The sequence below is a fragment of the Gordionus sp. m RMFG-2023 genome, chromosome 2 (assembly GCF_954871325.1).
Source record: "Gordionus sp. m RMFG-2023 chromosome 2, tfGorSpeb1-WG-v2, whole genome shotgun sequence".
In the NCBI taxonomy this organism is placed as follows: Eukaryota; Metazoa; Nematomorpha; class Gordioida; order Chordodea; family Parachordodidae; genus Gordionus; species Gordionus sp. m RMFG-2023.
In genome coordinates this window covers 4,575,972-4,593,169 of record NC_088776.1, presented here as the reverse complement: position 1 = coordinate 4,593,169, position 17,198 = coordinate 4,575,972, and the positions used below count along the sequence as shown (strand labels likewise).

The 17,198-nt window shown below is 29.2% G+C and overlaps 2 protein-coding genes across 2 annotated transcripts; one reads left to right on the top strand and one right to left on the bottom strand.

The window, feature by feature from the left end:
* Window positions 1-6,907: 6,907 nt before the first annotated feature.
* LOC135923995 (cysteine-rich motor neuron 1 protein-like) lies at window positions 6,908-7,426 on the bottom strand. The gene is made up of 2 exons (XM_065459038.1): window positions 7,390-7,426; window positions 6,908-7,314 (listed from the first exon to the last, which is right to left on the bottom strand). The coding sequence occupies exons 1-2, from the start codon at window positions 7,412-7,414 to the stop codon at window positions 6,908-6,910; spliced, it is 432 nt and encodes a 143-aa protein (XP_065315110.1). The 5' UTR covers window positions 7,415-7,426.
* A 2,936-nt stretch (window positions 7,427-10,362) lies between these two features.
* On the top strand, window positions 10,363-13,575 carry LOC135923994 (uncharacterized). Its single transcript, XM_065459037.1, has 7 exons — window positions 10,363-11,059; window positions 11,115-11,922; window positions 12,018-12,326; window positions 12,490-12,655; window positions 12,752-12,886; window positions 12,940-13,005; window positions 13,372-13,575. The coding sequence occupies exons 1-7, from the start codon at window positions 10,363-10,365 to the stop codon at window positions 13,573-13,575; spliced, it is 2,385 nt and encodes a 794-aa protein (XP_065315109.1).
* The last annotated feature ends 3,623 nt before the right edge of the window (window positions 13,576-17,198 follow it).

The following is a 17,198-nucleotide window of genomic DNA, read 5'->3' as shown; positions in this document are numbered from 1 at the left end:
TGTCTCTAGGAATTTTGAATAAACAGGAAATTTGGGATAAAAACAATTTATGAAATGTTCACAAAATTTGCTATTGAAAGCATTATTAAAGTCTCTTTTGATAATAGCCATGTTAGGAGGAGGATTTTGGAATACAAATGACATGTCAAGCAAGCTATGTTTTCTCCCTTAACTCCAAATCCTAATTGATAAGTATACATAATAAGTTAAGACCCTGGGTTTTGACCCATGGCAATTATTTTTGCTAATAATCTTCTAAATAGCCCATTGCAATGGGGTGGATACCACCACAGTGTTTATGAGATAATCAGGTTTGCCCCCATGATTGATTCGAATCTATTATGGCAGGTCTTTTAATAAAAGAGTATTTAGGAAGGTTTTAAAAGCATTTAAATGATTCTTTGAGAAGAATGTAGATTTTATACGAAATGAGAGAGCAAAAACCATTACATCTGGATGTGGAAAATTTCTTAAAAGAATTGATAAATATCATAACTCACAAATCATATTTTTTTCCCCATATTTTTCATAATATATTTGGCCTTTTCTCTAAAAATTTATATAAATCTTGGAAGGATAAATACGGGTAATCTATTCCTCTCATTTGACTATTATTCTGATTCATCCATCTGCAATTGAAGGTAAAATTTATTATTTATCCATACGGAGAAAATTCTGAATACCCGTCATTCTTCTAGTAATATATAATAAATTAATAAATATTTTTCTTATAATTTTTAAGAAGAAATGTACGTTACTCGTTACCTTTTAAAACAAGTAACGAGTGGCGTTCCTTTTCTTCAAAAATGTAACTCCGTATAAGTAACGAGATTACTTCTATCAGTGTTACTTTACAGCACCACATAATTACATATTAAAAATGGATTATAAATAACTAAAATTTAAAATATAAGAGGGTAATTTTTTTTTACTGGTATATATTGTGGAAGGATAGGCATGTTGCTAACTCTTGATTTCCTAGAGAAGAGGGAAAATTTACCAGAAGATGGCAATCGATTTAAGTTAATATTTGAACAAATGTGAGGGATCCTTTTAACTAGCAAAGATTTTTCCTTTTTATTAGTCCAAAATTTGACTAATAATATGGATAAGGCTGGTAAAAATGTTGTGAAAATTTCCCGAGCCACTTCGTAGGCTGTCCAAATGGAACGTTTTCTTTTGATATCAGAAAAACTTTTATCAATTATCATTTTTTTTTAAATATATATATTTTTGATATTAGTTAATCTCAAAAAAAATAAAAATTGTAAACTATAGATTTAAATTATTTAACTGGCGAATAGGAAAAACCAACAATTTACATATTTTGAAAAGAGATATTTAATTTAAATGCTTATCATGTTTGTATCCTATTTTTTCGAATGTTATAATAAAATTTTTAAAGAAACTATTTAACTCCACCTCAATACACTCTATAAAATAAATAAATTTTACCTGAATTTAAAATAGTAAATGGTCATTAGAGGCTTGGCTTCGCACATGTTTATCCTACTGTTCACTTCGAACCACCAAGTGGTGGGAATGTACCATACAACTACGTATATAAAATTGAATATCAGCATGTACCAAATATTTTTAGCCCTAAACCAGATCTTGTATTTAAACGGGAACGTGGTGCCTATCATTTGAGACAGGGCTAGTATCACGTAAATCCCGAAAGAAAAAGTGACCAAAGATTTGGCTACGGGAAAGTGATAATTTGCCATGTAAGTATTCCAGGGGAGTTTAAACCAGAATTTTAATAATTTATATTCTCCTAACATATCCATAATGGGGTATATGAACATAACGAAGCAATTGAATATGTTAGCCACGTAAAGCGAGCGGGTTAAGAGTACATTAGTATAACATTTTTCTCTGAACGTTATCATCAGTCCCAAAGCATTACCAACTATTCCCATCACACATACAAGAGGAGCTATTGTTAAGAAAAAAAAGAAAAACGATTCACTTTCTTCGCGCAGCGTGGACCAATGTGTACAAGATATATTCTTGGAGGCATTCGTCGTTCTAATATCCGGTGTTGTATTCCAAAGAGAGAGATTTAAGATAAATTTAGCATTCGTTAAATGAGACATGTTCATAAGTTAAGTCTTCCCTTTTTTTTTAAAACCTACACGAATTTATTTTTTTCCCAAAAAAAAATAATATAGTTTTGTTTAAATAATAAGTAAAATAAATGAAAGTTGTTAACAACATCGTAACAAATATGATTATATTTATAAAAATAAATAATATTATTAAATGTTAATATTTCTATATATCATATATTAATATGGCAATATAATTATAGATATTGAAATGTAAATTTGATGTACGAAGGGTGCGGTGCGTTGATAAAAAAATAATCATATGCTTCATAGAAAAAAAATGTTGGAACTAAAGAAGTTGGTACTTAGGATAATTGCCAAGACCCTGAAGACCAAGTCGATAATCATACCAAAATCTTTATGGGCGGCAGAAGCCAAACATAGCTAAAGAAGGTCCCATTGAAAGGTGCGCTTGATGAAGAATATGAATAAAATTTGATTGTATTTGAAAGTCAATCACAATGGGTAGAAGGGAAAAAGATTAAAAGGCAAACAGTGCTTATGGTAATGGAAATTTCCCAAATGTATTTCCTAGATTGGATAGCTTCGAGATCCGTCTATGCGTTCTGCAGATGGTGGGGGGGGGGAGGGAGTGTGTAAAAAGAAAAGCGTTTACGCCCCATTTAAATTTGTTTTTATCGACCAAGCACAGGTACTTCCGAATGGTCAAAGAATAGCTCAAAAGAAATGGATTTAAAATGAATTATAAAATTTCTAGATAATATACGGATGCCCATGCAGATAAAAACGAGACTAAACCTGATGCAAGTCGAGATAGACAAATATTAAATTCAAAGAGCACTGATTTTGATTCAACAGTGACATATAATTTATGAAATTCGTCATGTCAGACTAAATCGATATCAATTGTCAAATAAAGATTGCATAAAATACTTGTGTAGTAAAACAATTTGTTGATACATTCTAGGTTAAAAAAAAATCTGGTTGCAATAATCTCTCTGCTTCCGAGAAAATGTCTCTTTCAGGCCATTGTGTTATTTCAGTAAATGCATTTCTAATGAGTTCTTCTAAACTCCATGAAGGCAGTGAGTGCTTGATGGTAAAAGTATCTTGTTGAACTCTATCATGTCCTTGTCCACGTAATCACAAAAACATTTTATTCTGTCAACCTCATAAATGAACAGATTTTAACATAATTCTAAGGAGAGACATGCGTGTCTTAAAAAATATAATAATTAGTCAGAGGCGCAGAGGAGTTTACATACCAAGTAGGACAATCAGTAACCTTGCAAATTTACTAAAATCTTTTTGACCTCAAATAAATCATATTTTGGGGAATTTTAGTTATGTCTCTGCATTCTTAAGAGCATAAACCCTTGCATATAGGCATAACGAAAAAAAAAATAAGGATAATAAACTAATTTTTGATAATGGGCATTTACACATTTAAAAAAAATGATATATATATTTTTTTAAAATTGCTAATGAACCGAAGATTCTTCTGCCAAAAAGTGTAAATTGAGACCATAAATACTATAATAACGGTTCCTTTAAACACAGCCTAAACATTGTTTGCGGTTATTACATGTTATATTGTGTTTATTATGTACATATATATTGTGTTTATTATGTACATATATATTTTTAGTGCTTATTTATAATGATTGATTTTTTTAGAATTGCAATTCAAATATAAATTATATATTTTTTTAGTAACTTTAATAACATTTTATAATTGCGTTATCAAATAACTCAATTTATTTAACTCTAAATTTAATAATATTTAATCTATTTTCATTTCAATGAGGTATAATAATTGAGAATTGGGGAAAATAAAATTTTATTTTCACTAGTTTTACACACTCTACAGTAGCTAATGTTAGTTCAGAATCTGTTCAAGGCCTTATATTTTGATTATAAGTTTATAATATACTTTTTTATTAGGTAATTTACTTTAAAAAAAATTGTTTAAGCAATATATAAATAATATCGAGTATATATATATATACTAATACAGTTATTTTGACAGAATTTCGAGAAAATAAATTGCGAATTAACAGATAAAATTAAATTTATCAATTTATTATAAAAAAAATACTTAATTGGTAATAGGATGGGGAGTACATTAATATAGATTAGTATAGGCGTAATTTCGCGAAAAAAGTAAGTAGAATGTAATGTAGTGATATCTATAATTTTATTTAGTATGATAAAATAATCTATAATTCCATTAGAATTATAAATTATTCAGGCTGATTTTTTTTTGTAAGCACGAGGCGCAGAAATTCAAAAGAAAATTCCTTTAAAAAATTTAATTTAATGGCTTAATTTACATGGGGGGTTTAATTTTATCGTTCTTTTCTTCTATACAAGTAAAATTAATTTATTTATGGCTTTCTTTTACAGTGTAATTTACATAAATATTACAATGTTTTAGCCATAAAATGCAGCAATTATTGATGTAGAAGTATTGTTCCAAAATTAGGATCTACACAATTCTTATAATTTCATTTGTATTATATGACTTTGGTCTAATTCATATAAATACCCACCTCACATTCATCGTTAAAATTCCCAAAGATTTAATAAAAATAGTAGCTAATAACCCCTCAAGAATGACGGGGTTGAGAGGTAATTAGTTTGTGTATATTATGGTACTAAATATACTTTATTAATATATTTATAAAAATATTAAAATTTATAAGAAAAAGAAGTAAATTTGTGAACCACACCTCATAAGATATTTTTAATTTAAAGTATGATGACCCGTCTTTCTTGAAAGGCAAAATGAAAAATATATAACTAAGAGTACCAGAGCTCCCGTTAGTCAGCATCGCTGAGTCCGTCAAAAATGACACTGAATGAGAATTTTCTCCGTACTCTTATGATAGTTGTTACCTGTTATTTGAAAATAATATCCAATTTTTATTCTTTATAACCCCCTACCCTACCCCCTCCCTTCATGCCAGGTTCAATTTATTAAAACTAAGTTTAAATGCTATGTTTTGAGTCAAAATCTGATACCCATATCAATATTATTTGTTAAAATATTATTGATCACCTATGCCTAATAATAATTTTGAAAAAAATTTCCCCAACCTTAGCCAAAGATCATAATAATTTTGGTAGTTGAGAACTGGAATAAAATACGAGCCTTGGTTTTTTGATCAGATCGAGCTCAGGCCTGCAAAAAAATTTGCTTTAGGTCAATGTCTGATCCATAGTTAATAAGGAAAAAAAAATCCCAAGCGTCCAATCTGATAATAATTTAAAAAATTTTCCCCAAACCCAGCCCAATATAATTTATAAAAAATATTTTCCAAGCCCAGCCCGACCCATTATAATTAAAAAAAAATTTTTTTTTCTCAAAACCTGATCAACCGATGATAATTTTGATATTTTTTTCCCAAACCCGGAGCTTAAAAAAAATAAATATTGATATAATTAAATAACTTTTTCAAAATATAGTTTTGTATATAAGAAGAATTGTAATTGCGAAATTTAAGATAGAAGGACGTTTGCATATGAAACGTTATCTTGATGATCTATAAAAATATTTCCTTTTTTTGAAAAAAAAAAAAAAATTTGACATCATTTGGGCTAATTTTTTAAGCCCGGCCCCATCCAAAATTTATTTAAATATAGAAATTTATTTTTATAATTACTCAAAATAAACGATATATGTTATTTGGCGTCTATAAACAAAATCACATATTTTTATTTTACATAAAAAATTAAACATAAAATGGATAAATTTAAGATATATTTTAAAAAATTTCTAAGCCCCAGAATTTTCTTAATAAAAATATTAACTGACCGTTTGCTATATAATCTCCTTCGATTTATCATAATAGGAAAGTTAGAAAAAATAAAATTAACATTAAGATGATAAGAAAATTGATAGAAAAAATAAAAATAACATTAAGAATATACAAAAACGTTTATATCTTGATTACGACGATTATATACTATAGATAGATTATGATTGATTATTATTTAAACAAAATGACAGCAAACCTTGCATTTTCACACAAAAAAAATTTTGAGAAAGAATATAATTTTTTTTCAAAAATGTGAGTAAAATTGAAAAAGCAATTAGACAGAATAAAGTTGAATAATTCAAAAAGAAGAACAAATAACTCTAAAAAAACTGACAGTAAATACTATACGATGACGCCATTTACTCAACAGCTGATTGATTTTACGGCAATCATTTTGTTTTCTTCCATATTAAATATTTAAAAATTTTTAAATTTTGACCATCATAATGGATGGAGACATAACATTTTTAATAATTTATAATATTAATTTTATTAAAAGATAATAGAAGTATAAACTCGACCAGTCGTTTAATAAATACTATAAATTATAAACCAATTTTCCCCTAGCTTTAATCTTTTCCTACACACATTTTTTTCAAACCGTCAAACAATTTCACGGAACACTTTGTCAAAAATATTTATAAAAAACCTAAGAATTATGAAATAAAGCCTTTGTTTTACCAGAGTCTATTTATATCTACCATTCAGAAATAACTCAGGGGTTGTTTTGAAACTTTTAAAACTGTTTGGAATTTTTAAAAAATAAATAAAATTCTGGGAATTATTTTTATCGCCATTTTCTTCTGGAAAGAATGAACTTGGCTAACTGGCAAATAGCTATATAATAGTATTACTGACATTTAATCAAAATGTACTATTAGACATCTTAAGGTTTTATTAATATTTAATCATAAAGAAGTCATTTTTCGTAATTTTATTTTAGACGTATATATTGAATACAGGAATTTTGAAAAATTAATCATATACAAATATTCCTGAAAGTCCTATAGAATTTTAATAATGTATTTTGTTATGCCGTTCATAATTTTTGTGATGACCCGCGTGATGACCTTTATCATTATCACGGTCAGGATTGCCGTCATCTTTATCGTGATCATCATCATTGTTATCACGGTCATTATCATCATTTGTGTGGTCATCATCACTAGTAGTAGTCCTCATAGGCATTGGAGTAGTCTTAGGGTCGGGATTACATTCGCATGTAGGGCAATCATCCCCGTTTAAAACGTTACCAAATTGGCAGTACAATTTGCAAGTGGGGGGGCATGCATCGGGTTCCTTGCACTGGCATATAGCACAACCGTTCGCATCCAAGACATTTCCGTACTGACAGTACATAGCGCAAAGGGGAGGGCAGTCGGGTGGTAGTTTACACGGGCAATATGAGTTGTGATTCCTTTCTGATATGGTAAAAAAAAAGAGTTATAAAATGTTAAAGATTATAAGTGTAAAATATCCTGTAAATATTTATTTACTTGAACGTCCTTGGACTAATATCATTGCTGAAATGAAACATAGTAGAAGAGAAAACGTACAATTGGAGATAATTTTCATTCTGAATTTTTTTGTAAAATAATTTTTTAAAGAAAAAATTAATTTTTAAAGATATCAAAGAAATACTTATTTCTTTTTATAATATAACTCACCAAAAGATAACCAATCAAATTATCGTTTTAAATTGATTCTTATCTTTAAGTCATTTGTAAAATTATAATTGATGTTTTGATGTTTGTTGATTTGAATATATTATTATAAAAATTAATTGACAAATAATATAACATTCAAATTAAGTTTTCGTTTTTTTTTAATTCATCGTTTTCGTACGTAAATATGAAACTTAAAAATAGAGATTTGTTATTTATATAAAATTAAAAAATATAAAAATTTCATAAAATAGCGTGCAAATTAAAATATTTTTAACAGTGATATAGTTTATGTAATACCGTGCTTTTAATTCAAGGTTGTGTGGATGGGTATGTGTGTAGAAGGGGGATGAGAATATCTATATCACTAACATACACATTGGAGGTATGTACAAACCTGTGTAATCCTAGTCCAATCTTACCGAGCGCCAAATGACCCTTTTATTGGGTTAGGTCTCGCCCTACACGACCTTGATTATTAATTTTTTTTATTCGGGCCTAATTTAGATCTCGATTTTTAAATTTATTGATTTTTCCTATGGAATTTTATTATGTATATATATACGAATAAACATTTATTCGATTCGAATAAAACGAATTATGAGAATAAAACGAATTATTCGTAATATTTAATAAATTGCTTTTTTTAAAAATATATCTAACATTTGTCATTTCTATTTGATCTGCCAATCTGACAGGTGATTGTTTATAAAAAGACTAGCAAAAATTTTATATTTAATTTCCCTAGTTCAAAATTAATTATATTAAAAATTACACAAACTAAAAGTATAAGGTATATAAAAATATATTATATCTTTATAATAAAATATTGTTAGCTAGCCTAATTATGTTAGAGGAGAATGATTCTGATGAAATAGTTATGGTTGATGTTGACAAAATTTCTTTACAAAAAAGAGCGATTATATGGGATCAATATCAACTCAATGGTGAAAAGGCTGCTTGCAATCATTGCAAGAGCATTATTAAATGCAAAGGCAAAACAACATCGCCTCTTATTAATAATTATAATAGGTTTCATTCACATCTCTGTAAAAACAGTAATAAAATTGACACTTTTTTAAAGCCTATATCACCTTTTTCTTTATCTAAAAAAATTAATTATAAAGATAACCTACTAAAATTATTTATTAATAATAATTTATCTTTTAAAATTGTTAATTCACCTGATTTTATAAATGATCTTGATTCTTCTATAAAATCAATATGCTCCAATACTCTTAAATTGCATATGTATAATACATTTGCAAAAAAAGAACAGTTGGTAAAGGATATAATATTCAAAAATAAAAGTCAGATTAATTTTTTATCTGATATTTGGACTAGCCCAACTCAGGTTCCTTTTTTAGGGTTAACAGCCCATTTTATTGATGATAATTTTAAAATAAATAACATAATTTTGGATGATGCTCCAATAAATGAACAACATTCAGGTGAAAACATATTTAAAGCCTTTATTAAAATAATTAAAATTTATAATTTGGAGAATAAAATTTTTTATATAACTCTAGATAATGTTACTAATAATAAAACATTTATTAATACATTTTCTTTAAAATATCCATCAATAAAAATAGGGCACATTCGATGCTTTGCTTTTGTTATTAATTTAATATCCAAAGAAATTCAAATACTCATTTAATCTATTATCATATACTATACGCATTTTTGATACCATATATATATATATATATTGAATTTTTTTTAAAATAATTCTCATTTAATTCTTAATCTATCTATCTTCGTGTATTTGCTATTCTTACAAGGCGGACTCTCTGTAAGATATAGAATCGGCACGGTAATCATAATTAAATTTTAATAAAATTTTTCAATGAAGGACCACAATATTAAAATGATCTCTTTAAATATAAGATCCCTGAATGATAAACTAACTATACTTAGGCAAGTCATGAAAGACCAACATTACGATATCCTCCTTTTACAGGAGACCCACCTTAAAGTAACTGAGGTAAGGAACCTCTTAGATTACACCTTATATTGCAGCTCAAATGCTGAACACGTATGGGCTGGGGTGGCGATTATGATACATAATAAATTATTAAGATTCGTATGCTTCAACCCAATCTCCAGCCGAATATGCTGCCTTATCCTAAATTTGATTATGATACATAAATTAATAAGATTCGTATGCTTCAACCCAATCTCCAGCCGAATATGCTGCCTTACCCTAAACTTAGGATACAAAAAAGTTCATTTGTTTAATATATACGCGCCTCACAATGATAGTGTTTTCTATATGGAATTGGAGAATGTCTTAAAGGAACTACCGCATCGGGATGGCATCATTCTAGCAGGCGATTCAATGCTTCGGTAGGTAAATCTAAGAACTTTTCCTGCCTTGGAAATGCCACATTAATACAAAGTACGAACTCCAACGGTAAAAGGTTAATAGAAATCTGTGAGCTTTTCAACATGAAAATTGGAAATACCTTCTTCAATCATCCAACTCATCACATCATGACTTACAAGAGTCCTTCCTTTAGCACTACCTCACAGATAGATTTCTTTGTAATTTCCACTAAGATCTTCAAGTGGGTGAGAGACATCAGAGTAATCAGTAAACTAAACCTTACACTTTTTACGGACCATTATCCACTGGGTTGTGAACTCAAAATTAACAACAGTATCTTCCCAAACCACACTAGACAGAACAGTCTCACCACTGTAAAATACATAGCTAGAAAAGACTTGGCACAACTAAATGACTGAGATGTTAAAGAAGAGTTCGTCTCTAAATTAACATCATGGAGAAATACAGTAAATGGCATGATAAACCCAAATCTGACCTGGAAGGACATTAAGCTTAATTTATTAGGTAGTATAACATCATATTTAAGACCACGCACCAAGCGCAGAGAGTGGCTCACTTCTTCAACAATACAAATAATTAAGAATCTTACAACAAATATACACCACCAATTCGCAAGACATCATAGGATGTACATTACTCACCGCATAAGGGCTGACAAAAGACTGTTTATTGCTAACTTATCAAATTCTATACATATCAATTTTGATAATGATAATATTTATAAGGCCTTCCAATCTCTTAAACTACTCACCACCTTTAAAACCAATCCTTTACCAAGACTACCCTTAAATAACAACAAGATTATAACTGACCCTAAGGAACAATTAGACCTATGGATAGACCACTACATGAACCTCTACAGAACGAGATGGCCTAGACCTAGATGTGACTACCCCTTCCAATCACCCAGTCAGAATCTGAACAAGTCCGATATAGTCGGTGCCATCAAACGTCTAAAAATGCATAAAGCTGCTGGAGCTGATGGGATCTTTGCAGAACTCTGGAAGATAGAGGTAGACCTAAGTGCCAGCTTACTACTTCCCCTCTTTAGGGAGATTTGGAATACGGGTAAGTTTCCTGACGAATGGATGACATCAATTATACTAAACTTCCCTAAAAATAAGTCCCCAAACTGCCTTAAGGATTACAGAGGTATTGCACTGATTCCAGTCACACTAAAAATGTTCACATACATCATATCGGTCAGGATTAAACCAATCATTAACAGGTTACTTTCTAACGCTATCACATCATACAGGAATGGCATACTACGAGTTGACTATGGCACTTAAGGTCATTCTGGAAAAGGCCAGAATGCATAAATCCCCCATCTTTGCCCTAATGATTGATTTAAGTCAAGCCTTTGACTCCATAATTCAGCATAAGATATGGCCCTTGCTGGAAAACATTGGAATAGATAAGTATCTGATAGCGCTAATTAAGATAATTTACGACAATCATAGCGTAGTTCCTCAACATCTAAATATGAAATCACAACCTTTTAGAGCAAATAGGGGCCTCAAACAAGGATGCATCTTTTCACCGATTATTTTTAATGTAATAATGAATGATATCCTAAATAAATCCCTTAAACAGAAATATGCACTCAACACATATTACAGTGATCAACAGCACTTCAATGATATGCATAACTCTCTAAACTTTCTATGTTATGCCGACGACGTATGTATTCTAGCAAACTCAGAATACAAATTAAGAAATATTTTATCATTATTTGTCAATAACTGTGATGGATACGGTTTAAGAGTTAACTACACAAAAACCAAGTTTATCACCTCAAATACCGACGCGAGTAACTTAAACCCCTTTAACTTTGAGGGTAATACGATAGAATTAGTGTCAGATTTTAAATACCTAGGAACCAGGATAACATCAGGCCTCACTTTTTTAGATACGAAATCGAGAACGAATAATGCTAGACTCCGCTATCATCAACTGTCGAAATTATGGTCATCCAACCAAATATCAACTAATTTAAAAATAAGACTCTTCAAGTCCCTAATTGTACCCATTTTTACCTACGGCCTGGAGACTTGGCATCTAAAAGCAACATTAACACAATTCAGACATTTATAAACATATGCCTTAGAAGAATCACCAAAACGTATTACCCATACAACATATCAAGTACAACGCTCTGGAATAGATGCGACATCCTACCAATCAATCGTCTCATACCCTTGAGGAGACTAGAATTACTAGGCCATAGCTTAAGACACTCTCAGGAAAATATGATATTCTCGTCCTTGAAATGGTGCCCCGACGGTAGGAATAACACTCCTAAATACTATTGGTTGGCAAAATGTTTGAAAGATATGGACCTGATTAACCTCTCGTTTGCAGATTTCATGGCACTCAGCAAAAACAAGAAACACCTAAAGGAACATTTACAATGCATGTTAAAATATGGCCTAAATTAATATTGAAACCGTTCTTCTCCTTTACTTTCTTGCTATAAATAGAATAAAGTATGTTTGATAATGATAATAACCTGAACAACAACAACATAACTTAAATTCCTTATTAACCTACTACCTTTATTTCTGGGCACACGATATCAGCGACGATAACGATAACAATTACGAAACTATTAGTTGTATAATGGACAATGAGAAAGTACACTGGTTAAATAATAACGCAATAACTCGGACGAACCCAAATATCATTGGCACAGCACATACAAGATCTACAGGACATACGATATTTGGCATACCGAACAACAAACAAGTAAGAGACTCTTCATGCAAACTTAACATAAACTCTCAATACTTACCAAGATATAAGGGTTATTATTTTTTGTTGCCTCACTAAATACCACTTAAGGATGCAAGTTTGGATTGTGAAATAAGGTGGAATAGCACCTACCAAGAAAGGGGCTTATTGTTAAAGCCTGCTATAAAAAAATTAGTTAATGAAGTTATAACTAATATAATTCTTCAAGAAAAACAATTATCAGAGGTAAACTAAAATTTATAAATAGGTAAATAATACTTTATTAACATAACATACAGGAGGAATGGGACGATATTGTAAAAATTAAATCTATCCTATTGCCTTTGTATGAGACTACAAATATGGTTTGTGGGGAAAATTATCCTACTTATAATTTTTATACCCTATTATATTCTAATTCTTGAACACTTAAAAAATGAGAAACATTGTTTCCATAAAACCTCTAACAATGATTTCAAAGTGGCATGTGATAAATTGTTGGGCTATTACAATTTAACTGCAGATGATGCAATAATAGCTACAATGTTGGATCCCAGGCTCAAAATATAATATTTTAAATCAATATCTATTGATTATGATATTGGTATATCCAGGTTAACAGACAAGTTTAAAGAGATTTACAGCAGATATACAGGTATTTAATTTACCCCCATTTAAATACATATCATTTTATTTTATAAGCTGCTGATAATTAAAACTGCCAAAATAAGGATGAAAGTCAACAAAACAGGCTTGACATTGTTTTTAAACAAAATTATGTTCAACTATGTGAAATCAATTTTTACCTGAGTGAACCAAGATCAAAGAGTGATACTGATCCATTAATGTGGTGGAAGACAAATGCACATAGGATCCCCATACTCTCAAAAATGGCAAGAGATTATTTATCTATACAAGGAACATCAACTGCGTGAGAAAGACTTTTCTCAGTTGGCACTAATTTGTTGTCGAAAAACCGCATGTCGTATAAAGAAGATAATATAAGAAAAACCCTTTGCCTTAAAAATTGGCTTAAAATTATATATTAAATGAATAATATAATATTTTAATTTTGGTTATAACTTGATTATATTTATTTGTCATTGGATTATTATAATTTTTTCTGTTTGAAATCAAATTTGCAATAAAAAAATTTGTCAATATATTTGAGTATGATTTATTTTATTAAGAAAATTCATTTCAATTATTCGAAAATTATTCGAATCGAGTACAAATAGTAGATTTTATTATTCGTACAAATTCAAATAAACGAATCGAATACGAATAATGCACTATTCGATACGAATACGTTTTTGAATAGGCCTAATTTATAGGATAAGAACTATTTTATGTCATAACATAAAGCATTTATTTATTTTTATAATGAAATATTGCACTGAATTTGAAAATCCATTAATAATTGAATACAATAGTTTAATTTACATGAGGAGTGTGGTTATAAAATAATATAATAAATTCTCTATATCGTTTATAATCCTATTTTGTGCCCCTTTTATCCCTATATACGTAAAATTTTATATCTATCTTTTACAATATTTAATGCATAATAATTTAATATTTATGAACTTCACAATCAAAATAACTGATTTACAAAAAAAAATGGATTATAAGGACAATCGTAAATTAAGCACTAATTTTATTCCAATATCTTATATCTCACATTTATCATCAAAATTTGAAAGATTCTTAAAAGAATAAAAATTGTTAATTATTTGAACAATATCAGCCTTACATTAGGGTTTTTGTGGAAAAAAAAATCACACAAAAAATATAGCAAAAGAAGAGAAATATTTATTTTATGAATAATTCAAAAATAAAAATAATATCCTTAAAAACTGTGAACTAGTAACGAGATAAGGCGCCATTTATTCAACATCTGATTGAGTTTACAGTGATTATTTTGTTTTCTTCCATACAAATATTAATATTTATTAAGGTTTCATAAATGAAGTTATTAAAGATATCATTAGAATATCCATTAATAATGAAAAACTCTAATTACATAAAAAAAAAATTAATTATTATAAACGCGATCAGCTGTTAAATATTATAAATTCGGGCCCTTAAGAAGCAAATTTTACTAACAAGACTAATAAAACGATTAATCAGAATTTATCTGTTTGCATGGGCATCAGATGTTTTATTCCTGAATAAACCTCTCCTATACTTTGGATTGAATATCAAGTTCAGGTAAAAGGTCAAAGAAATATAAGAGTATTCCATAAGTGTACAAAAGGCGAAAGCCATATCTATATGGTAATCTTCCCATTTATCGATGTAAAAATTGCGAAAAATTAAGAAAATCGAAACGGGAAATAGGAAGACAATAAATTCGACTCCCATTATGCCAATCATCTTTTTCTCGATTTCGTGATCCCTTAATCTAGCGCATAATTTTGGGTATTTTGCGATATTGGCCTTGGAATATGGCGATTGCCTTTCCTATTATATTTTTTTAAAGTCATATATAGATTTAATAAAATTGTTTATTACGAAATTTTTGTAATCAGGCAAATATAAATTTGAGCCAATTTGGTCACGAACTTCTTTTCAGTCATTTTTAAATTTAGATATTGGAAATACGCGGATGCGCAGGCATAGCCGGGGGTGGGGAAGAGGGTGGGGTAAGAAGAAATCCTCTCCTCAGGAATAGGATAGTTTCTGTGAATATTAATTTAAGCTAATAAAAATAATCATCCTTAGATCCCTCCCCACCTAAAATATATGCAATTATACAATGGTTTTACATAGTTGTTGTTAAACTGCTAGATTTGCGCCCTAACGGCTAACTTAATATTTTATCCAGAAGAATATTGCGCGAGCCTGAAGATTTTGCTCATAGAAGGAACAAAGATCTAGACATATATTATCGAAATCTCGAGGCGTAGGCAATATTTTTGCCTGGATAAAATATTGATTTAGCCGTTTTAAAAAAATGTTACGTATGTATTTTAATTATTAATATAATAAAAATATATATACGTATGTTTAAAATTAATATATTATGAATAACTTTATAATTGAATGATTTTAACAGCTACCTAACATTTATTGAGATATTATCATTATCCTTTTGTATATATCTTTTTCCGTAATTGCATTATTACATTATTGCATTTTAACTTATGTTATTGTATTATGAATAAAACGAAAGAATCAAATATAACAATTTAATAGGATTGATAAATCAATTTCGTATACATTTTAAATAAAAGTTTTTTTTTTAATTAAAAATACTTCCTATCTTGTAAAAATATTTTATAGATATATATAGGTTAAGGGAACCTGACCGAACCCCTGTCTAAAGCGTATCGAAGACCCGTCAAAGGTGGAGTCTGGGTGATAAAGCTCTCTAGAAATTAATAAACCCACCCTCTTCCATTAGGAAAATCATGACTACGCCTATGTACGGATGGCCTGTGATATTATAATATACACAGTAATGACTGTACCTTCAATGTTCGCAATTAGTCAATATATGTAATATATTATAGGATTGTCTGATATTTATAAGGTAGATTTTTTTACAGATGCTTGAATACAATTCCGATAAAATAAGATCTTTTTTCAAATGTAAAAATAAACCATGCTAATAACTGATTCACAGTTAGAAAATACAGAAATTAATTTTGTCAAAATTTTTATTTTAATTAATACATCATCTGGTAGTATAGACCCGACTTTAACTCTTGATTTCCCAGAGAGTGAAAATATACCGGAAGATGGCAATGGATTTAGATCAGGAATTGAACAAAAAGGATTTATCCTTTTGGCTAGCAAAGCTTTTTTCCTTGTATTCATCCAAATTTTGACTAATAATATTATTAGGGCGGGTAAAAATTTTGTGTAAAATTCTCTAATCACCTCATAAGCTGTCCATAGGGAACGTTTTCTTTTGGTATCAGCATAGCTTTTATCAATTATATATAGATATTAGTTTAGCGAAAATCTAAAACTCATGAATATTCAAAACTTTTTAAGTAGCTAGCGAAAGGAAAATTACAATAAACTATATTACATCTTTTATAGATAGATATTTAATTAAATGCTTACCATGTTTATATCCTATTTTTGGATATATATAATAAAATATTTAATTGAATGGTTGGATTACCCTCACCCTCCCACTTATATTTATAGTATATACACTATAATTACATATATTTTACCCGAATTTAAAATAATAAGTGATGAGTAGAGGCCTGATTCCGCACATGTTTATCCTGCTGCTTATTTCAAACCACCAAGTTGTCGGAACATACCACGCGACTACGTATATAAAATTGAGTATCAGCATGTACACGATATTTCTATGTCGGAACCAAATCTTGTATTTAAACGGGAACGTGGTGCCTACCATTTGAGAGAGAGCAAGTGTCACGTAAATCCCGAAAGAAAAACTGACCAAAGATTTGGCTATAGGAAAATGATAATATGCCATATACCTATTCCAGGAGAGTCTAAACCAGAATCTGAAAAATTTGATCTCTCCCGTCATATCCAAGATCGGGTATATGCACATGATTATGCAATTGAA